Source organism: Mesoplodon mirus (genome assembly GCF_964341445.2).
Source record: "Mesoplodon mirus genome assembly, chromosome: 11".
In the NCBI taxonomy this organism is placed as follows: Eukaryota; Metazoa; Chordata; class Mammalia; order Artiodactyla; family Ziphiidae; genus Mesoplodon; species Mesoplodon mirus.
The window spans coordinates 24,624,147-24,647,244 of record NC_138987.1 but is presented as its reverse complement, the minus strand read 5'-3'; the positions used below and the strand labels follow the sequence as shown (position 1 = coordinate 24,647,244).

At 41.5% G+C, this 23,098-nt stretch overlaps 1 protein-coding gene across 3 annotated transcripts in view; it reads right to left on the bottom strand.

Moving 5' to 3' along the window:
* The window catches only part of SLC17A8 (solute carrier family 17 member 8), a gene marked incomplete at its 3' end in the record, with an annotated part of 50,844 nt that extends 28,404 nt beyond the window's left edge, over positions 1-22,440 (bottom strand). For 2 of the 3 annotated variants that reach the window (XM_082635624.1, XM_082635625.1), the window contains exons 1-2: positions 22,101-22,440; positions 3,733-3,985 (exon numbers count right to left, since the gene is read on the bottom strand). In XM_082635624.1, coding sequence (XP_082491750.1) covers positions 3,733-3,985; positions 22,101-22,201 — 354 coding nt within the window. In that variant the 5' untranslated portion in view covers positions 22,202-22,440. Of the gene's footprint in view, positions 1-3,728; positions 3,986-22,100 lie in introns of all 3 variants that reach the window. The other variant, XM_082635623.1, reaches the window with a different exon arrangement.
* Positions 22,441-23,098: the final 658 nt, after the last annotated feature.

The window sequence follows — 23,098 nt, the reverse complement described above, 5'->3', positions numbered from 1 at the left end:
GGGGTAACTAAGTCCATGCAATGCAACTACTGAGCCCACGTGCTCGGTAACCCACGTGGCACCACTAGAGAGAAGCCCGTGCGCCGCAACAAAGAGCCTGTGTGCAGCAACTAAGACCCGACGCAGCCAAAAATAAATAAATAAATTTCTTTTAAAAAAAGAAAGGGAAAAAACAAAAACAACAGTCCATGGAGAGACCTGGGAGAATGGAGCAGACTCAGAGAGCAGCAGATGCAAGACACTGCACAGCAAGCGAGTTGGAGACTAAGCTAAGCATTTCCTAGTTCCCATGAGGTCCAGCTCCACTCTGCCCTTCCTGGCTCCTTTTCCTCCCCACAGTAAGGTACAGCCTGGATTTTAGTCCCACCTCAGGCTGGGCTCCCCTGTCCAGGGTGCAGACTGCACAAACATACACAGCAGGTTTGCTTTCTGCCCTTCACTTTTGTGAGATCCCCTATAGCCCCACTGTAATTTCCTTCTTAACTTCAGCTGGTTTCCCTGCAATTCTATTCCTTGCAACCAGCAATCCCTGACCAAGACAGAAGGGCAACTTGCTCAAGATCCCAGAGCTAATAAACAACAGAGTCAAGTCTGAAACCATGTCTGGCCAATTCCAAAGCCCAATTCTTCTTAACCCTACAGGGCTCATGATTCATGAGAAGGAGTTTGGGTTTTTCCTGAGGGTAATGGGAACCAATCTCAAAGTTGCTCAAACTTTAGTTATTTATTGCTCACCACATGCCAGACACTGTTCTAAGTGATTCACGTGTTTTAAAACTCATAATTGTTAAACTAAAAATGATTACTCACACATCAACTAAAACTACCCTTTATACCACTAATAGAATATATGCCACTTATTTGCAAGACCTACCAATTCACACTGCTTACTTCTCTCCCTCTGCTGAAAATGAAGATTTTAAAATATCTCAGTGCAAAATATCTAGTTTTTCTCCCATAAAACCAACCAAACAAATATACCAGCCATTGAGAGCTTTTTGTAATACACTTAGTGAAATCTTTGTCATCGGGTTGAACATGCTCAGATGATATCTAAGCTTTGTTCTATTTGGATACGAGAGAAATGGCCTGCTATAAATTGGAACTTCTGAAATGCTACTAAACTCCTACTTATAAGGCCAGGGAAAATGATGTAAAGCATATTTTAGATCTTAATCAGTTTCTCTAAGACTCCAGAGGGCAAAACCATAGAAACTAGAGAGCACGCACAGCATTGTTCCTTAAGTTTATCAAAATGTCTTTTCCATATACCTCCAAGCAAATTCTGTTGACCTAGGCCTATCTTTTCAGGCAACAAACAACTGCAAACTAGCATATCATTTTGATGCGGGCCTCAGCAGACAAGTTTAATTAGCTGCCCTTGCTCACAAAAGGCTGCCAGAATGCATGTGATACACACCTGAAACCTCACTAATATACATCATTCTTTATTTTTAAAATGCATGACATGCTCCCTCACACCTCTACTGCCCTCCCTCCCCGCCTCAAAATAAACAATCAGGATATCCTTTTAAAACAGATTCAGCTGTGGCATCAAAAAGAGAATGGTTAGAAGAATCTCCATGGTACCCTTTTGTTCTGGCAGAATAATCTCTTAGTTAAAAAGAAAAGGAAAAAAACCCAAAAAATCTGCCGGCCAACTAAAGACTTCTTTTTAATGAATTGAAATCAAATTTTCCTAAACCAGTGCTTGACAGAAACTGTTCCAGGTAATGCTGGAACAGTTTCTGTCAAGAAACACATGTGGCATGAAAGAAAGCATTCTGCAATCAAGTCCAGGAAACAATGCACACCACACTCCCTTTTGGAGATTCTCATAGGACACAACACAGTAAAGGCTCCCAGTTCATAAGACACCTTCTTTACAGCACAGCCTACAGAACAATGATTTCCAGACACCAGTTTGGAAAATTCTGATCTAAATGTTTCTCCGGGGCTCCCCTGGTGGGGCAGTGGTTAAGAATCTGCCTACCGGGCTTCCCTGGTGGCACAGTGGTTAAGAATCCGCCTGCCAGTGCAGGGGACACGGGTTCGAGCCCTGGTCCAGGAAGATCCCACGTGCCGCAGAGCAGCTAAGCTCATGCGCCACAACTACTGAGCCTGTGCTCTAGAGACCATGAGCCACAACTACTGAGCCCGTGTGCCAGAACTACTGAAGCCCATGCGCTCTAGAGCCCGTGCTCCGCAACAAGAGAAGCCACCGCAGTGAGAAGCCCATGCACCGCAACGGAGAGTAGCCCCCGCTCGCCACAACTAGAGAAAGCCTGCGCGCAGCAACAAAGACCCAACACAGCCAAAAATAAATAAAATAAATAAATTTTAAAAATAAATAAACAAATAAATGTTTCCCCAAATATGGGCAGGGACCAGAGAACTATTAGATGTCTCTCTGCAAACAGATGGATTTCCACATGTGTCACTCCTGTGTGTGTATTCAATACAATGAAACACGTATATGTTGGGTATCAACTGGGCATATATTTTCGTTTTATTCTCCCATAATTTCAATATTTCTCTAGGCCTACCATTTAAAAAACAAACCAGATTTTATCTTTCCAGTGATTCATAAAAACAATACTATTTAAGTGACATCAGAGTGCTTAAAGCATTTAAGTGCTTATGACTACAACAGCCTTTGAACTGGGCCTTCTGCTTCCACTCACTCCAATCCCAATCCATTGGGAGATGACTGGCTGGACAGTGATTGTTCTGGAGCATGGATTTGACCATACCATTTCTTTGCTTAAAGCCCACCCCTATCTCCCCTCATGGCTTACCAGGCTCTGCAAGACCTAACCCCACTTTACTTGTTGCTTCCTTCTCTTGATGCTTGCCCCATGCTTTACCTTTCTACTGGGGTTTCTTAACCTGGAGTCCGTGGATGGAACCATGTGGATCTATGAACTTGAATGGGGAGAAATCAGCATCTTTATTTCCACTAACTAAACTTTAGCATTTCCTGTAACTATGAATGTAGGAAACAAACCCCAGTCATTTATCAGTACCTGTGACTCTGTTACTAGTGGAATTTATAAATATGTTCATATCACATGATGGTTGTTGCTGCTATCTCAAACTATTGCTTCTCCTTCAGACTTCAAAATTACAGTAATTATTAGACCCATTGCTAGAGTTTGTCATCTGACATGATCATAAAGAAGCCCATGTGTTTCTATATCACAAATTCGATTTTTAAATATTTTGGTATCTGTATTTTATTTTATATTTTTGCTTTATTTTTATTTATTTATTTATTTTATTTATTTTATTTTTGGCTGCATTGGTTCTTCGTTGCTGCGCGCAGGCTTTTCTCTAGTTGTGGCAAGTGGGACTACTCTTCATTGTGGTGTGCGGGCTTCTCATTGTGGTGGCTTCTCTTGTTGCACAGCACGGGCTCTAGGTGAACGGGCTTCAGTAGTTGTGGCATGCAGGCTCAGTAGTTGTGGCTTGCGGGCTCTAGAGCACAGGCTCAGTAGTTGTGGCTCACTGGCTTAGTTGCTCCATGGCATGTGGGATCTTCCTGGTCCAGGGCTCGAACCCATGTCCCCTGCATTGGTAGGCAGATTCTTAACCACTGTGCCACCAGGGAAGACCTATATCTGTATTTTAAAATGATGGGCTTCCTTTATAATCCTATGTGTTTTATTTTAAGAATTTAAAACATGAATACAGCCATGGCCGAAAGAACTCTCACCATAGACAGACACTGACCTGAATTTCCGGTTTTCCATCAACATATATAGTGTTGTTGTTGACCATTTCTACAATGGCAACTCCAAGGTTACACCGAATCCCAAAGGAAATGCAGAATCCCAGCCCGCTCATGATGGCAATGATGTAGCGCTTGGGGAGGCCACAGCAGTGGCAGTCACAGAGTGGGGGGCTCTGCGTGGACGTCTGCACTGGTCTTCCTTCTTCATTCAGCTCAATGTTACCTTCTTCCTCACTGGTCCCATCAATTTTCCTACAGTGGAAAAAGAATGGGCAGAGAAGAAAGACCAGGATTACAGAAAAAAACAAAGTGTACTACAGAAAAAGAAAAAGTGTACCAAGAAAAAAAAAAGGAAACCCAGAGTAGGATGCAGCCTGCATTTTTTAACGTCATCATCATCATTATTACTAAAATAAATTATAATGGCTAAAATTACTGATATTCTGGATATCATATTGCACCCTTATAGGCATTAAATTGTTTTAATCTCATAACAACCACATGAAGTAGATCGTGTTATCTTTTCCTTTTATACATGAGGAAGCTAAGTCATCTATGGTGGGATGCAAGCCCAAGTCCAGAGTTTGTGTCCTCAACAATATGCTTGGGACTTCCCTGGTGACGCAGTGGTTAAGAATCCGCCTGCCAATGCAGGGGACATGGGTTCAAGCCCTGGACCAGGAAGATCCCACATGCCATGGAGCAACTGAACCCGTGTCCCACAACTACTGAGCCTGTGCTCTAGCGCCCATGCACCACAACTACTGAGCCTGCATGCCACAACTACTGAAGCCCATGCACCTACAGCCCGTGCTTGGCAACAAAGAGAAGCCACCACATTGAGAAGCCCACGCACCACAATGAAGAGTAGCCCTCACTCACCGCAACTAGAGAAAGCCCACGCACAGCAACGAAGACCCAACCCAGCCAAAAATAAATAAATAAAACAAATAAATTAAAAAAATATATATATATGGTTTACTGAACTTCCTGCTGAAAGAGTATCCATAGACTTCATCCACATTGCATGACCCAGCTAACTATTATGTTTGACCTTAATATTAATGTGACTTGAAGCTTGCTAAAAAGATATACAGTAGAAAATAAATGCAGATGTTTTTCTTTCTTCCTTTTTTTTCTAAGTCTTAATAAAATACTAGATGGAGGTAGGGATACACATTTTCTATCACAGCACACAACCAACTGGTTGTGTATCCTTTCTTCCTTAGGTGGTTCTTCTAAGGAGGTGATTCTCTGACAGTTTTTGACCAGATGGTAGGATTTCTCACTGAGTTCTATAAATTCAGATTATTTTATGTCTATTACAGTAAATTTACTCTCTTCTTTAAAGAAAAGAGTAATTGGGCAAACTGAACACAATCTGTCAATTATAAAAGGAGCTGTATGCATCCTCTCACATACTGTAACCCTTCTGAGGATGCCCAATTAAGTTCCAAGTCTTTGTAAAAATAAGCAAAGCTTATACGTTTTCCTGAGTATCATATTCACTAATAGCTAATACAGACCAGACTGAAACACAAATAATTTGCCCACCAATTCACAGAAGAGATAATCTTGGTAGCTTTTTATGACTCAAGCAAATGAGGTTAAAGCACATGTAGAGAGAAGCAAATGTACTGGATTTAATTCAGTTCATCAAATATTTATTGAGTGCCTACTGTGTGACAGGCACTGTGCTGAGTGTTAGGGAACAATAAAGAAGGGGACATGGTCTCTGCCCTTCTTCAGTTCTTAGGCTGTTTGGAAAGAAAGACACATACACAAGCAGCTATAATTGCTGGATGATGTAGGTTTTGTTGAAATCAAGGTGAAGAGCAATAGTAAAACAGGAAAAAGAGCTTTCATTTTCAATGTGTGAGCTCAGAGTGGTAGCTTAATAAATGTGCAAGAATATGGAAGTAATCAGAAGAGAACTTCAGCAACCTCCCTGTGTACCTATCTACCTTCCTGCATTTATGCTAATTCGTTCTACCTTTTTTCTATGATTGTCCATGCTTCTAGCTAAGGCCAACCTCTCTCTCTGGGCACTAGATCTCATCGCCTCTCATCTACTCAAGGAAATCCCTACCCCCATACTTAATCAATTATTTTTCCTCTCTACTAGATCATTCTTATTGTCTACAAATATGCTCTTATTTGTCCCACATTAAAATTCGAAGTAAAAACACTTTCTCTTTCAGCTACTCCCCTATTTCTCACCTTCCTTTTATTAAAAAAAAACTTGGAAGTCACTGTCTTCACTTCCCTTTTCCCCATTCTCTCTTGGACCCACTCCAACCAGGTATCTCCCAACCTGTCCACCAAAACTGTTCTTCTTAAGGTCATCAATGCCCTCTACGTGGCTCAACCCAAAGGCTATTTTCAGTCCTCGTCTATTCAGCCTATCAGCATCACCTGACACTACTGATTACTCTTTCTTCCTTGACTACTTTGTTTCCTTCACAGAAACCACACTCACTTGGTGTTCCTCCTAATTCCCTGACCACTCCTTCTGTTTTATCCCTTAAGCTGATTCCCTACTTTCTCAACCTGTAAACACTTGGATACCCAGGACTCAGTTCATAGATCTCTTTTGTTTTCTATCTATACTTTCTGGGTCACCTCACTCTGCCTCTGGGCTACAGATACCATGCATATCCCAATTTTCATATCTAGACTTATTTACATCTTCTTGGACACACGATCAGCATCTAAAACTTAACATATCCAAACTGAGTTCCCCTAAAAGAAATTAATTCCTGAAGTCTTTCCCATCCCAAGTAATGACAAGTTTGTTCCTTTGGTTGCTCAGGCAAAAAACTTGGTGACGTCCTGGATGCATTTCTTCTCCAATCTATGTCCAGTCTAGGAACCAGTGTCCCTTAGTTTTAAATTTTACTCTTCTTTTTACTTAGCTGTGTGACTTTGGTCTAGTTAACCTCTCTGGGCTTCAGTTTTCTCATCTGTAACCTGAGAATTATAATAATAGTTTCTTCTTCATGGGATTGTTCTTAGGATTGTCATAAATGAATTATTATATTAGATCATTTAGAACAGAACTTGACACATGTGAAAACTCAATATATGCCAGCTATTTTTATTACATTAATCCTCATAACCATTCAATGAGTCCACTCTGCTGGGCTGAGCATTAATGCCATTTATTGCCATTTATATTGACATCTAAGAGTTATTTGGATCATAAAACTGTTTATAATGTGCAGCCCCAGTGGTCATCATGAATTTCTGGCATCAGAACATATATAATTTGAATAGCATGGAAAACTGATTATCTAATATTGATACATTATTATAATAATATTAATATTCACTAAAACATGGATAATATATAACAACTACACTAATATTTGTATGAAGCAAATTCAGTTCCTTCCCTCTGCCCTTTCCTCTCCCTACACTTTCATATAATGATCTTATTCTATGGTTAGAACAGCTCAGTGAGACAGGAAATCTAATGCTTCCATTTGACACAAATTATAACTGTAGTTCAGAAAGCAAGAGTGGATTGGCCAAGACCACAGAGCCAGTAAAGGGTAGGGGCAAGATGTGAAGCCTTTCTCCTGCCTGTCCAGCCAAGTTCCCTTTCATGTGATTATCTAATATTGATACATTATTATAATAATATTAATATTCACTAAAACATGGATAATATATAACAACTACACTAATATTTGTATGAAGCAAATTCAGTTCCTTCCCTCTGCCCTTTCCTCTCCCTACACTTTCATATAATGATCTTATTCTATGGTTAGAACAGCTCAGTGAGACAGGAAATCTAATGCTTCCATTTGACACAAATTATAACTGTAGTTCAGAAAGCAAGAGTGGATTGGCCAAGACCACAGAGCCAGTAAAGGGTAGGGGCAAGATGTGAAGCCTTTCTCCTGCCTGTCCAGCCAAGTTCCCTTTCATGTGAGTTTCCCAGCTCACCAGGCTGTGTTCTGTCCCAGTGATGTTCCTGAGTCACCTTGTCATCTCTTATTTTGTAGCCCAGTCACCGTGGATGACCCAGTAGAGGAGAATATTTAAGAGAAAGGGCTCTGGAATGAGAGAAGCTGAACGCTGTTTCACCCATGTGCCAGTTTTGTGACTTTGGCTCTAAGTTACTTGACCACTCTAAGCCACAATATTCTGGTATTAGTTTGCCAGAGCTGCCATATCAAAGTACCACAGACTGAGTGGTTTAAACAACAAAACTTTATTTTCTCACTGTTCTGGAGGCCAGAAGTCCAAGATTAAGGTATTGTCTAGCTTCCTTCTGAAGCTTCATTCCTTGGCTTGTAGATGTCTGTCTTCTCCTTGTATCTTTACATCATCTTCCCTCTATGTATATCTGTGTCCCTCTGTGTCCAAATTTCCTCTTCTTATAAGGACACCAGTCACATGGATTAGGGTCCAAACTAATTATCTCATTTTAATGTAATTGCCTCTTTAAAGACCCTATCTCCAAATACATATTCCTCACCAGGGATTAGATGAAGGCTGGGGGCTGCAATTATTGGGATACTACAAATTTCATCTGCTGATGTTTTTATATATATGGTAAGAACTTATTTACTGTGTAGTGTGTTTAAACATTTAAGTTTTATGAGCTAGTTCCTCTTTAGACGCTGACTATTCAACTTGTTCACTTTTTCCTTTTTTATAATAATTATCAGGTTATAAAAATAAGTTTATACTTTTGTGTTTTATCTGAAAGTAAGAAGCAGAAAAACTGCCTATAATTGCATAACATGGAGATAAGTATCAATACTTCAGTGTAATTCCTTCCTATCTTTATTAAAAATAAACTGTTTTCCAACATACACACACAAAAAAGTACCAGGAATTAGGATTTCAACATACAAATTTGGGGGGGACACAATTCAGTTCATAACAATCACCATCTCTAAAATGGGCTAACGATCATAGCTATCTCATGAGGTTGTTTTAATGATTAAATGATATGATGCATGTAAATTATTTAGTGCAGTGCCTGGTACATAAAAGAGCTTTCTATTAATACATGGTGAGTAGCAGTATTATTGCTATTAATAAAATTGTTACCATTCACAAGCTTAGCATCTCTCTATATGCATGCAGATGCTTTGGATGAAAAGTAATACAGACTAACATTCTCAGGCACGGTGGGGTCTTGAGGAGCTTACTTGAAGACAGACCCAGCTGCTGTGCTCTGAGTGCACCAGGGCTTTGGCTCGAGGACCACACTGTCACAGGCTGCTCTCCAGCAAGCACGGAGCACAGCAGTGATTTAAGGCAGACCCTTTCCTGCAAGAGGCAGGACTCCCCAGTGGCCTTGCCAAAACTTCCTAGTACCGTGGTGGAGTCTGAGACTCTTCCTATCTAAACTTTCTTCTTTCCCTCTCTCTTATGCAGATAGCGTGGTGGTCAGAATGCTCTCCCAGGCTCCCATAGCTCCTTTCCCTTTTCCCTCAATAAATCTCTTGTGCACCTATTCCAGTTTTAGCATCTGCTTCTTAGAGGACCTGAACCAACACAAGCACCCTCTGAGTGCATGGTGCCACCTGGGATGTCCTAAGAGCTTCCAGAGGGAGGACACACAGCATGGGAGTAGATTTCCTTCAGTTTCAGTTTCTCTTGCCTGAAGTGGCAGCTGAGTCACCAGGCTTCATGTGACCATGGGACCAGGAATGAGCATGGGTCAACAACTAGAGGAAGTTCCAGAGTTGTTTGTGACTCCTTTGCACATCCTGGGTGTGGCAGGAGGGGCACCCCTATTTCAACTGAAACTTCACTTCCCCCAGAGTTAGATTTGATTTGTTTTAAAAACAGAAAAATGGTGAGACATTCCTTGTACAGCCAAGTTGCTCAGAGAGGAAGATTCCGAACTACCTCACCCTGCTTAATAGAACAAACCAGGCTTTGTGGCAGTCAGCTAACCCAGGTTTGATTGCCAGCTCTGCCACATATATACTAGCTGTGTGACTTTGGGCAAGTAGCTTGGCCTTGCTGAATCTCACATTTCCTCATCTGTAAAATGAATATAATATTTATCTCACAGAGCTGTTGTTAAGATTAAATGAGCCTAAACTACCAAGAGGAAAATATTACCACCAGTAAACGAGTAGGTATTGCTTCAGTGTTAGGGACTGTACCGTCCCTGATCCTGCCGAAGTGTTTTATACTTTCCTCTATTAGTGCACTTATCACATGGAGTTAGTTATTTGTTGTCCTCAGCACAGTAGGTGTGGAGTAAATATGTGTTGATTTGAGAACATGAATGAATGAAGTTCTCTCCAATAGATTGTGAGCATGTTGAGGGCAGGAGCCATTTCTTCCTCATCTTTATTCCTAGGGCTTATCATGGTGCCTGGACTCACGAATCCCTAGTCAACTGAATGGAACTGAGGGATCAATTTTGGGCATCACTCCTGACTTACAGCTTTTACAGACAGAGGGAAGCATCTATTCACCCCTGCCCAGTGACAAGCTATTTTTTTTAAAGGGGTTTGGGGTTAAAAGAATAAATGAGAAAAAGGAACTCCCTTCTTATGAAGTAGAGGACTTCAATCATGCATACGTGCTGTTTATCATATTTGGTTTTCTATTGATGTTTGCCTGCAGCTGGTCTTTTAGATCAGAGAATCTTCATTCTTTCTAGGGTGACATTCATTGTTGCTGTTTCTCCAAATACAGATAGCTGCAGTCTGTGGGCTGGGCTGCTAGCTCTTTATATACTAGACAAGTACAGGCCCACGGTTCACAAAAACAACTGTCCAGTAAACAATCAAGCCCCAGGATTACAACTGCTTAAAATACGCTAACTGGCCTTTAAGTACCTGCAGAACTATACTTCCAATTCAAATGTTCCAGTAATCATGGAGATTTGGTTTTGTTTTGCAGGTAATGAGTTCTATATATGGAGCACAAATTGAGTAGAACTAAAGATCATTTTATGACTTTAAAAAGTTTATTTACTTACTCTTTTTTTTAAGATTTTTTTTTGACGTGAACCATTTTTAAAGTCTTTACTGAATTTGATACAATATTGATTCTGTTTTATGTTTTGGTTTTTTGGCCACAAGGCATGTGGGATCTTAGTTCCCTGACAAGGGATCAAACCCGGACCCCTGCCTTGGAAGGTGAAGTCTCAACCACTGGACCACGAGGGAAGTCCCTTTATTTACTTAAATCCTAACCCCCAGCACCTCAGAATGTGACTGTATTTGGAGAAAGGGCCTTTAAAGAAGTAATTAACATTAAATAAGGGCCCATATGGGTGGGCCCTAATCCAATATGACTTGTGTCATTACAGGAGGAGGAAACCTGGACACACAAAGAGACACCAGGAGAGCACATCACCAGAGTAAAGGTCCTGTGAGGACACAGAAAGAAGGCAGCCATCTACAAGCCAAGAGGAGAGGCCTCAGAGGAAACCAAGCCTGCCAACACCTTGATTTTGGAGCTCCAGCTTCCAAAACTGAGAAAATAAGTTTCTACCCAGTCTGTGGTACTTTGTTTTGGCAACCAGAGCAGACTAATACAGTATTCTAATTTGCCTTCCAAAGGCTCACATTTACATTAGGTTGTTTTTCACATAATCATCGAGCCGCTCTACTGGAAGAAGGAAGGAAGTTGAAGGATGTTGACTACCTTCTACACTGCAGGCACCCCATAAGAGAGAGAGAGGGAGAGATCTTCAAAACAATCTTGAGAAGTAGGATTTATCCCCTTCTTACAGCTCAGAAGACCAAAACTCAAAAAACAAACAAACAAAAAACCTTGCCCAGGAGTCACCCAGTTGCAGTGGGTGAGGTGAAAACATAATCCAGATTTGATATCAAGCCTGCTCCTACATAGGAACTAATCAGAAAACACCTTAAAAATATTAAGTACGTCACCTAAATAGATGTTTTTTAAAGGTTCTAGAGAAGCAATACTGAAGAGGGATTAAGAGAAATACTGTATGATATCACATGTGGAATCTAAAAAATACAACAAACTAGTGAATAAAACAAAAAAGAAGCAGACTCACGGATATAGAGAACAAACTAGTAGTTCCAGTGGGGAGAGGGAAAGGGGGAGGGGAAATATAGGGGTAGAGGGAAAGAAGGGATATTATGGGATTATATGAAACCATGTGTGTGAAACTTTTGAAAATTATAAAGCACAGTAGAATTTAAAGAATCTTTCATTTAATTAAAAAAATCAATTAAAAAAAAGAGACAGAACATGCTCTGTAGTCAGGCAGTCCTGGTCCAATGCTGAGTCTCGTATTTATTAGCTGTGTAACCTTGAGCAAGTTACTTGGCCTAACTGAGCCTCAGTTCCATAAATGGATGATACAACTATTGTGAGCACTAAATAAGATAAAGTTTATAAAGCACTTGATAAATAATCAATAAATGGAAACTTCCAAAGGAAGGAGGAGGGACTGAAAGTCTGACTCCCAGAGCTAGGTTAGGATTTGAAATAGGATCTCATCAGTGTGGCTTTCAGTGCTCCAGATTCCAAAGGATCTCAAGAAAATGTACCTAGTTAACTCCCACCCAGCCAATACTCTCACAGTACCTGTTTTGGTGTATTTTTTTAAGATATCATTTGCCTCTTCCAGTAGACTATAAACTCATAAAGTCAGGAACCAAGTATCCCTAGTACCCAGCATAGTTTCACAGATTTTTTTTTTTTTTTTTCAGTACGCAGGCCTCTCACTGCTGTGGCCTCTCCCATTGCGGAGCAGGACGCGCAGGCTCAGCGGCCATGGCTCACGGGCCCAGCCGCTCCGCGGCATGTGGGATCTTCCCGGACCAGGGCACGAACCCGCGTCCCCTGCATCGGCAGGCGGACTCTCAACCACTGCGCCACCAGGGAAGCCCAGTTTCACAGATTTTGAGACGTTAACCTCTGTTGTTTTTGTTTTCCTCCTGGAATTTCACCCTTTCCTGTCCCCTCATAAAAGCAGAGAGTCAGTGCTCCTTACCGAATCAGGGAACGATAAGAAGGGGATAAAGATGGCGGAGCAGGAGGATGTGGAACTCGCCACCCGCCCCCACCTTATCCCATGAACACATCATAAATACATCTACATGTGGAACAATTCTCACTGGAAACTGGCAGAAAGACTCCTATACAACCAAGGTTGAAAGAAAGATCCACATAGGATCGAGTAGGAAGGGAAGAGAAGTGATCAAGTCAAGACCTGTGACCCAGGGAGGGGACTCAGAGGAAAAGGGAGATCACACAGGCAGACATATTGGGTGCCCCAGTCCTGGAGTCCAACACAGGGAAGACAAGTCTTCTTGGTTGGTTGGAGGTCCGGTGGGAAAATGGACAGCAGGGAAAAAAGACTTAGACTCTATGCTTGCTTATTGCAAAACCCTAAGCTACAGTGATAAAGCAACAGCCCAATGGCCACATCTGGCCCATAGACATGTTTTTTTGTATGGTATGATGCATGTATAGAGTTTTGGGGTTTTTTTCCCCCAGAATTTGGATTAATTGCCAGAGTTTAAAAGTCAGGAGGTTGCTCCAAAAATGAACAAACAAACAAACAAAAACACTTGGATTTCTGGCTTATTTTGAAAACTGAAAGTCTGGAATTATTAGGTCCACATTGTCTCATGGCTATAATTGACTCTCCTTTTAACTACAGTCCCCACCACTATCTATTGTCACCCCAACACTGAGCTCAGTTGGCATTTAACATTACACTAGCACTGTTGCTTTCCTTAAAGTTAAGAGGAAAGGAAAACATGTTTTGTACTCATATCTCTATCAGAAGAAGCAAAATAAAAACTAGACTATGAACAATCATAAGAAGTAGACAACCATCACTTATGGTTGCCCAATGTCTAACTGCCACTTGATATTTTGAGCTCTGCCTTACCAGCAAAGAAAACTACTTTTCCTATGCTCTCTTGTAGCTATGATGTTAGCTACGACATGGACTCTGCCAAATCAGAAGTGTGTGTGTGAGATTTAGGTGCCAAAGGAAGTAACAAGAGGAGGACGCAGTATGCAGGGGAAATGGCAATGCAAATGATGACACATGCAATGGTGGAGGCAGCTGGTTCCTCTGTGACTCTGTGACAGAATTCTGGAACATAATTAGTACCTAGAGACAAGCATTGGTAGTGGCTTTGTTTTATCTAGAACATTCTAGTGATATGATATAATATGTTCTCTGTTGCCTTTTTACTGAAGGTAGAATGTCCAGATCTGGTCCTCCCAAGGAATCTGAAAGCTTACTAATATGCTTTACTAAATTTTATTCCACCTAAGCTAGAGTGGATTCTCTTGACTGCAACTAAGAACTTTGAATGATACCGCATAGTTCTTTGTGGAAGTAGAGACTATTTCTTTGTGTTGACATCTAAAATGTGTCTTTGTCATAAAATACAATGTGGCCTGCTTCACTCTATAGGTATTGAGTCTATGGTCCTAGCACTAACCTTGAAGAGGACTTGGTTATTGTAAAGATATTTGTGGGAAATTGGGGAAAGGGAAAATAAGCCCTAGATAAGGAAATCTACTGCCAGACTAGGAGAAGATAAGAGATGGTTAGAACAGAGAGGTTAAGGGTCTAAAAGCTGAAGGGTCCTGTGCCCTGCTGCTTGGAAAGACCCCTGAGGTGGGGAGTCCTGAAGAGAATGTCGTTCTAAGAAGCAAACCCTAAGAATGAGATCTTAGAGTCTGATAGCTTACTAACTGGTTGGGAGTGAGGACCCCAACACTGGTGGTAGGTGAGTGTTGATAGTTCCCGGTATGTGGTACCAGTGCAAATGCTAAGACTTTCAGCTGTGGTGAACTGGGCTGGGATACAGGTGGAAGGGGATGCAGTGGTTCATGCAATATCTCTGGTACTTGGGAGGTATAGGAGAAATAGCAATTTCTCCACAGAGTTGAGTGGCTATTGTTAAATGCCACTGATGCTCTGAAGAAAGAAAATTACAGGATTGGGGCAATCAATTACCAATTTAAAAGAAAAAGTGAGCATCTGTCACTCTCTTGTCAGCCTTTAAAGAGACCCTCATCTCCTGCAGTTGGAGGGCAGACATAACTGAAGATCAGGCACAAGACTTCATTGTAAAAATGGCAGAATCCCCTCTGGGTGTGGGCTGGACTTAGTGACTTGCTTCCAAAGAATAAAGTATGGAAAGAGAAGAAACCTGGCAAACACTTCCTTAACCAAGCAATCAAGGTTAGCATCACTAGTGATAAGTTATGTTGATACAACGTACCCCTCCCCCATATGATGTGATGAGAAAGCATTTCACCTTTGTAGTGTTCTTCCTAAAAACTCACAATCCTAGTCTAATCATGAGAGAAAGATCAGACAACTCAAACTGAGGAACATTCAACAAAATATCCAACCAGTATTCCTCAAAACCGTTCAAGTCACGAAAAACAAGAAAAGGCTAAAAAAGAGTCACAGATCAGAGGAGACATGATGACCAAGAGCAATGTGGTATCCTGGATTGGATCCTGGAACAGGAAAAAAGACATTAATGGAAAAACTAATGAAATTTTAATGAAGTGTTGGAGTTGAATTAGTAACGTACCAATGTTGGTGTCTTAGTTTTGACAACCGTTCCATAATAATGTAAGATGTTAATATTAGAGGAAACCAAGTAAGGAGTAAATAGAAAATCTCTGTACTATATTTGCAACTTTCCTGTGAATCTAAAATTATTCCAAAACAAAAACTTAGTTTTAAAAAAAATAGCAGAACTTCAGAGAAGGTAGAATTCTGAGGCTGGGGAGGTCTCTTACACCCAAGTTGAGATCCTGATAAGAAATGGGACCCTAAGAACTTGGGATGCTAGGATACCTGAGTGCTGGGTTAAAGGGTAGATGCACTTGAACATCTAAAGCCCTAGATTCCTCTGAACCCTCTGGACTTGCAGACGCAGCCACACTTCTTTTTGGAAGACAGATGTCCCTCCTCCTTTTACTTGAAAACTAGCCTCAGGGCAGGTGATTTATGAGATGACACTGATGCTCTTCAAGATCTGCTCCCACCTCCCTTTCTGACCACCAGACCAATAATTAGCACCTAGTCCCAGGCTGGGAAAGATTAGGCAAATATTGGGTGTGCCTGCCAATGGAGGGAGGGGTTATACACCAACAAACAAGCAGGATCTGACTAACATTTACCAGCAGGAAGCAGGAAAGTATGCCTGGGAATGGATTCTGAACTGCTGGCTCTGAAGGAGATGTAGGGGTAATAAAATTGGATAAGGGAGAGTTTGTCAATATGAAGGTTACGTTGAATTATGTTGCCCTCAAAGGATAAGTTCAAGTTCTAACTTCTGATACCTGTGAACCCGACTTACTTGGAAATGGGTTCTTTGAAGATGTAATCAAGTTAGGACAAGGTCACACTGGATTACTGTAGACCCTAATCCAATGACTGGTGTCCCTATAAAAAGAGGGAGCTTTGAACACATAGACAGAGAAACCCAGGGGGAGAAGGCCATTTGACCACAGAGGCAGAGACTGGAGTGTTGTGTCTACAAGATGAGGAAGGCCAAGGATTCACCAGCAACCACCAGAAGCGAGGAAGAGGCAAAGTTGAATCCTCCTTCAGAGCCTTCAGAGAGAGTGTGGCCCTGCTGACAGCTTGAGTCTGGGCTTCCAGAACTGTGAGAGAGTAACTTGAAGCCACCAAGTTTGTGGTGTTTTGTTACAGCAGCCCTAGGAAACTAATGCAGGGGGCATTCCTCCATGACACAGGATTTAACATCCTGGCAAAGGCCAAGAAAACGATTCTAATGAGCTCTTAGTGTGGCTCTCAGAAGCTTAGACAAAGTAGAGATGCCAAGAGGAGGTTGATGACTTTAAAAATATAATTGTGCATTCATTTCTAGTAATCCGTGCATTGTGGTCAGAGATTAGGGCCGCTATGATTTTTTAAATAACGTTGAGAGCTTCTTGTGGTTCAGTAATTGAGCAGAGCACATCTTTCAAGTAGATTTGACTATCAGTGACTTTGACTTCCTCCTTTCAGTTTGACCATGAGTGAATTCCCCCTGTGAATAAGAACCCGAGGAAGCCAATTTATGGCAAAGGAGGTATAGCAGAGGTACATGACAATGGGATCCACTGGCTCTACCACATACCCGGCACCTTCCAGGAGCTGGCCACCTGCCAGAGCTGAGGAAGCCTCTTAAAGAAGCAGCTGAGGCATCAGCTTAGAGATAAATCTCTGTGAGGATAGGGTGCTACCCTTCTGGATGCAGCATATTCCACAAACCAACAATTATTGTATGGTACTCTGCTCCCAACAGGTAGAATACATGGGTCTAAGAAACAAGGGGTTAGAAGCAGGGGTGGTCCCACTCACCATCATTCCCAGTAACCCACTTGAGGGCTACCTCATCTCTTCAACTTTAGGCTCTGTGGATCCAGAAGTCCTAATCCCAAAGAAGAATTCTTCCACTTGGGAATACAATGAAAATCCCATTAAGTATATGGCTATGACTGCTGCCCAGTCATGTTGGGGTCCTCACACCAAGAGCAAAAGGGAAGGCCAGGGGTCACCACCGTAGCAAGGGAAATTGATCCTGATCCTCAGGATGAGTTAGGACCGTTGCTTCATCACAGGAGCAAGAAGACATATGTTTGGCATTCAGGGCATCCACTAAGACATCTCCTGATACTGCCTTGTCCAGTGTAACTCAAATACAGCAACCATAACTGGTAAGGGTATGTTAACCAGGGCATTAGACCCCTCAGGGATTGAGGACTGGGTCAACCCACAAGGCAAGTTAACAGAAGTGAGGGGACTCGAGAATGAGTGGGAAGGGGGACCAGCCAGAGCAAAGAGAGCTAGTGCATCCCACCAACTCTTCTCCTGAAGGTTCCTCAGGAATTCTGACCACAGGGTCTTGGAGAAGCTGTACCTGGATGGAGTGAACTGAATGTGAGAAGCAAGTGGATCTGTATGGTGCAATGAGTGCACAGCCCAGGTCCCTTTTCTCAAGCCAGAACACTTCTACAGCTGCTAATCGCTTGCAACTGCTCGCTTCTTAGGAGAACTGCCCACCACTACATGGCCTCCATTATAAACCTCCATCCCTGCCGGGGTACCCACAGTCAATGATTGACTGATGCAGAGACATAAAAGATTGGGCCCTTTGCTCAAAGGGACAACCCAGTGCCAGTTATGCCTCAGAGCTTTCCACTGTGACCTGGCCCCTCTGCGTTACCTGAGATCACATCTTTGCTTCATTTTCTCCTTTCCTATCCTGCTTTACTCCCTCTCTCCCAATTTTTCCAGAAAGAGCTCTCCCTCAATAAATCACATCCAGACACATGCACCCCAATGTTCACTGCAGCACTATTTACAATAGCCAGGTCATGGAAGCAAACTAAATGTCCATCAACAGAGGAATGGATAAAGAAGATGTGATACATATATACAATGGAATATTACTCAGCCATGAAAAGGAACGAAAGTGGGTCATTTATAGAGACGTGGATGGACCTAGAGACTGTCATACCGAGTGAAGTAAGTCATAAGGAGAAAAACAAATATCGTATATTAACACACATATGTAGAATCTAGAAAAATGGTATGGATGATCTTCTTTGCAAAGCAGAAATAGAGACACAGACATAGAGAACAAACGTATGGATACCAAGGGGGAAGGGGGGGTGGCATAAATTGGGATTGACATATACACATTATTGATGCTATGTATAAAATAGATAACTAATGAGAACCTACTGTAAAGCACAGGGAATTCTACTCTATGCTATATGGTGACCTAAATGGGAAGGAAATCCAAAAAAGAGGGGATATATATATACGTATAGCTGATTCACTTCACTGTAAAGTATAAACTAACACAACACTGTAAAGCAACTATACTCCCGTAAAAATTAATTCAAAGGAAAAAACAAAAGCTGGCACAGGAATGGGTCCAGGGAGCTCCAGTAAGAGTGCAGAGTGTGGCTGGAGTGGGGTGAGGCAGGCAGTGAAGGTTAGAGATGAAGTCAGATTTCTCAAAGTCCTACAGATCATGTAGGACCTTGAAGGCCATTGAAAGGACACTGGCTTTCATTCTGAGTGAGGTGGGAACCTGGGTGTGGGGGGGAGGCATTAGTGGTGAGCAGGGGAGAGATGCTATCTGTGTTCATAGAATCACCCTGACAGCAACCATGGGAGCAAGTTGCCTGAGGTTGTGCAGGCAGAAAGTAAATGATGTCATGGCAATTGGAATCCAGGATCACCTGATCTCAGAGCCTGGTCTCACAGACTAGCCTTTGTCTATGGAGCAGACAGTGCACGGCTGGTACATACATTCAATACACAGTCACTGAATGCTGAAGATGTACACAATACAGGGATTGGTACCATCACTTTAAAGGGGAGATATGAACACTTAAAAGGAGACCAGACTTTTGCTCAGTCTCCCTTGGAAAGCCTTCCATACTATAACTAATTAGGATAAAAGCCCATGCTTGCCTGAAGATCCAGAGGTTGCTGGCTACTTTGCAGCCCAAGTAAGTCCCTAAGCCTAAGTGAGTGGTTAAATTTCAAGACAGCAAGTGGGAAGAGCGGACAGTTGATTAGAGTGCAGCATAGTGTAATGATTAAGAATGGTGGGCAGAAATGTCTGGTATGAAACCCAGCTCTGCCACTTATAAGCTGTGGGCAATTTACTTAACCTCTCTGTGCCTCAGTTTTCTCATCTGTAAAACCGTGATTATAATCGGCCCTACCTCACAGGATTGTTAATAGAATTAAATAATTTTACGATACCTGGAACATACTAAGTGTTTATTATTATCATTTATTACACATAAGCAATTAGAGGGTACTCATATCATCATCTAAGTTGAAAAAATCTGTATATCAGTTTTTGGACATTAATTTCCAAATGTAATGCTGTCTATCTGTTCCAATACTGGACGATAAGTGAATGCATCATTTTTCTTCCTACATTTGAAAAATATTATTATACCTTTAGCTGATGAATTGTTCAGCTGCTTCTTATCAATGACTGTTCTCCAGAAAGATTAATAATGCCTGGCTCTAATCAGCCCCATGTGCAAACTTCAGATGCTTTCCTATGCATTTGCCACTCCCCTGACCAAAAGGAACACTCCGTGATTAAAAAACCATCTAGATGATGATCTCAGCCTTAAACATTATTAGAAATTTATGATTTGTACTGATTGCTAAATTAGAAAGTCGGGATTTCTAAATTCCCAATATTCCTGCCCCTTACAAAACAGAAAACAGTTCTTTAAGGCCTTTTTTTTTTTTTTTTTTTTCACATTGGATTCTGTCAACTGGTTTTATGTAAAAATCAATGAGGGGAGGGAATGTCCATTACATGCCAGGCTCTGGGCAAGGCACTTTATATATAATTATCTTATAGACTTGAGGTTAACACCAAGTGCGTGGCAGAGCTGTTTTTGCTGGAGGAGCCCTAATTCTGGAGCGCTGCTCAAAGACCACTAGAGCTGAGGATCCATCAACTTAGGTCAACGGTCAATTAATGCCTTTTTTTCCCCTTCCTTTGCCAATCGTGTCTCTCTAGGGATCAGTGAAAGGAGAGGTGCGAGTTTGGCTTTATTTATTCTAAAACATTCATTCTACAATTATGACAACAATGATAGTGTCTAGCATTCCTTTAGTGTATTCTCTATCTCCAGAACTGGGTTAGCTGCTTTTTTATTGTTCCATGATGCAGTTCTGAGGAAACTCTTCAGAGTCCTAGACACATAACTTAATTTGGGGTTGAGGTCTCACAACTTGGAAATTACTAATTTTGTTATATCCCTAAGTAAACCAATCTGGTAAACAAAAGGATCTTCAAGTTTGGATCATCCAATCAAACACAGTAAAACCAGCATTTAGGATAAGTCCCTTACTGAAAAAAGTGATTAAATTTTAAAAAACAAAGTTGGAAAAGAACACTCCTAAGTACTTTTAGTTGAGTATTTTATAAACTAAGGCACAGAGTTTGGTGATTGTAACGGTGACTAATCCAAAGTCGTGGTTTTTATCCCTGACTTTGTCTGATTCCTTTGTCATCACTTGAATATGCCAATTAAGCCACTGTGCCTTCCTTTTGCATTTTTAATCAAATGAACACCACCATAAGATGTTACCTGGGAGTGCTCAATGGAAGAATAAAACACTCTTAAAAGAATAGGTTATTGTAATCATTTCCTATGTTTGGCTGGTTTATCCTGCTGTCACTGAGGTAGGTTTTCATCTATACATGATAATTCAGTATAGTTCTGATGGAAAGTTTTTTGTTTTTAATTACCAAAATAATAAGGTGCCCAACCCACTTCTCCTGCTAAGCTCATCAAGAGTGATACAATGGAAAATTTAACACTGACAGGAGCCCCTGTGTTATAAAATACAAGAAGTGGAATGAATCTCAGTGCGCCTAGAAATAGTCCTTCAAATGCTAGTTTTTAAATTTAAGAGAAAACATAGATAGAAAAGTTAAAAGGAGATGCTAGGTGGCATTTTTCACTCACCAGGATTAGAAATAATCATAAAAAACTTATCAAGGATATTTTCACACTTATTTATGTCAGAGAGATTAAAGGAGTCATTTTACCTTGCACATAAGGACTGCTTATTAATTCATCTATAAGACCTAGGAAGGCATTTACTATGTCTACTTTTAAAAATCACAAATTAAAATATCACATCATTTCATTCATTTATGGCAAACTCTCTTCCAATGGTAATATATTTTACTTTTTAAAAAAAGATTTTTTGGTTTGGACAAACACATTCAATTCAATGACAGTACTTAATACTTTCCCACTTGATCATGTAAGATTTTCTGCTTTAAATACTAATTTTTTAAGTTACTTTCTTCACACCATTGTGTAATTATCTTTCTCTTTGAAAACTACCCAATCAAGAACCACTTTATATAGTTTACATTACAAGCTACACAATTTGCAAATACCTAATTTTCATTTATAGTGAAAAATGAAGTGAAAACTTCTTAAAAATTATTTCAGCTCAGAGCATAACCATATAAAGTGGTTCCTGATTTTGTTATTAGTATTGAATTAACATGAAATATTATCTCCCTAAATCTTTTCTAATTCAGTGCCAAACACACAATAATGCAATATTACCATCTCCAATAAGTGCTAATCCTACTGTATAAGCAGAATGTTTGTCTTGATGTTTTCCTAATTCAACCTTATCATTTTGATGCATCCTTTCCTCTAGGCACATAGTCTGTTGGAGTGAGAAGGGGCTCCAGAAGCCCTTTAATCTGACCCACTCACTCCTTTTTTAAATGTGGCTTTAAAAACATGAGGCAAACTCTTTCAAACACCAGCAATGTGAAGCTACTCAGAAAGAAACCTAAAGTTTGCATTCACACTTTACCTTTGTAAAATCCCCAGTGAATCCCCCACAGCATTCTTCACTCCTTCCTTTCCAGGTTTCAGAATTTTTTCTTTGAAGGTATCAAATGCTTTAAAAGGCATTTTGAAAAGGGGGTATCTCCAAGCCGTCAACAGTCAGTCTCGGAAATTGTCATCCTTTCTCATTTCCAGCGTGGGGACCAGTCTGCTTTCCTCGAGGAAGTCAGTTCTCATACAGGTGACTACTTAAAATCAAAAAGAAGATGAAACCCAGCCCAGATCTTTCAAGATGAGACAACACCCCCTGCCAAAAAAAGGAGAGGCCAGGTGGTGTGTGACTGGGAACTCGGCCCCTCTCAGCTCCCAGCTCAGCAGCAGCCTGTGGTGCTGTCTCAGGCAGCCACTCTCAGGCTGAGCGCAGCCCGGCTCCTGCCCTGGGCTGCAGCTGGAGAAGCTAAAGTGGGCTCCAGCCCACGAGGTGTCCCGAGACCAGCGACAGCATCTGCAGCCTATCTCCAGCCCCTCCTGCTGCTTCTGACCACATTCCCCTCCTGGCTCACTCGGCTCAGCTGTGGCTTTCCCTGAGTGATCCTTTCTAAGGTGATGCCATAGTAACCAGGACAATACCTGCCCCTTGGGTCGCTGGGGCTTTTAATGCGCTCTCAGCCAGAGCAGGCACCCAGGGCGAAGTGTGTGAAACATTCACAAGTCCTCTGCTTTTCTGAGGTCTGGCCCCTAAGACAGGCTCTCAGCGACCCCATTATGGCCTCTTACGCCTCTCAAGGGAGCCGTGAAACACTTTTTCTGTGAGACACCAGTATGGATGTGGTCCTTGGAGGAACACTTGCACTTGAGGAGGCTAAATGCAGAACGCAGGCCACAGACCTCTAGGAGGGCATTTATCTGCTCCTGATCAACAGAGCAGGATCACTCAAGGTGTGGTGTGTAAGTGCCACTGGGACCACTGAACTGAAGATGACTGAGCAGGTCCTGGAACCTGCTTAGTGCTCTTCATCCTCA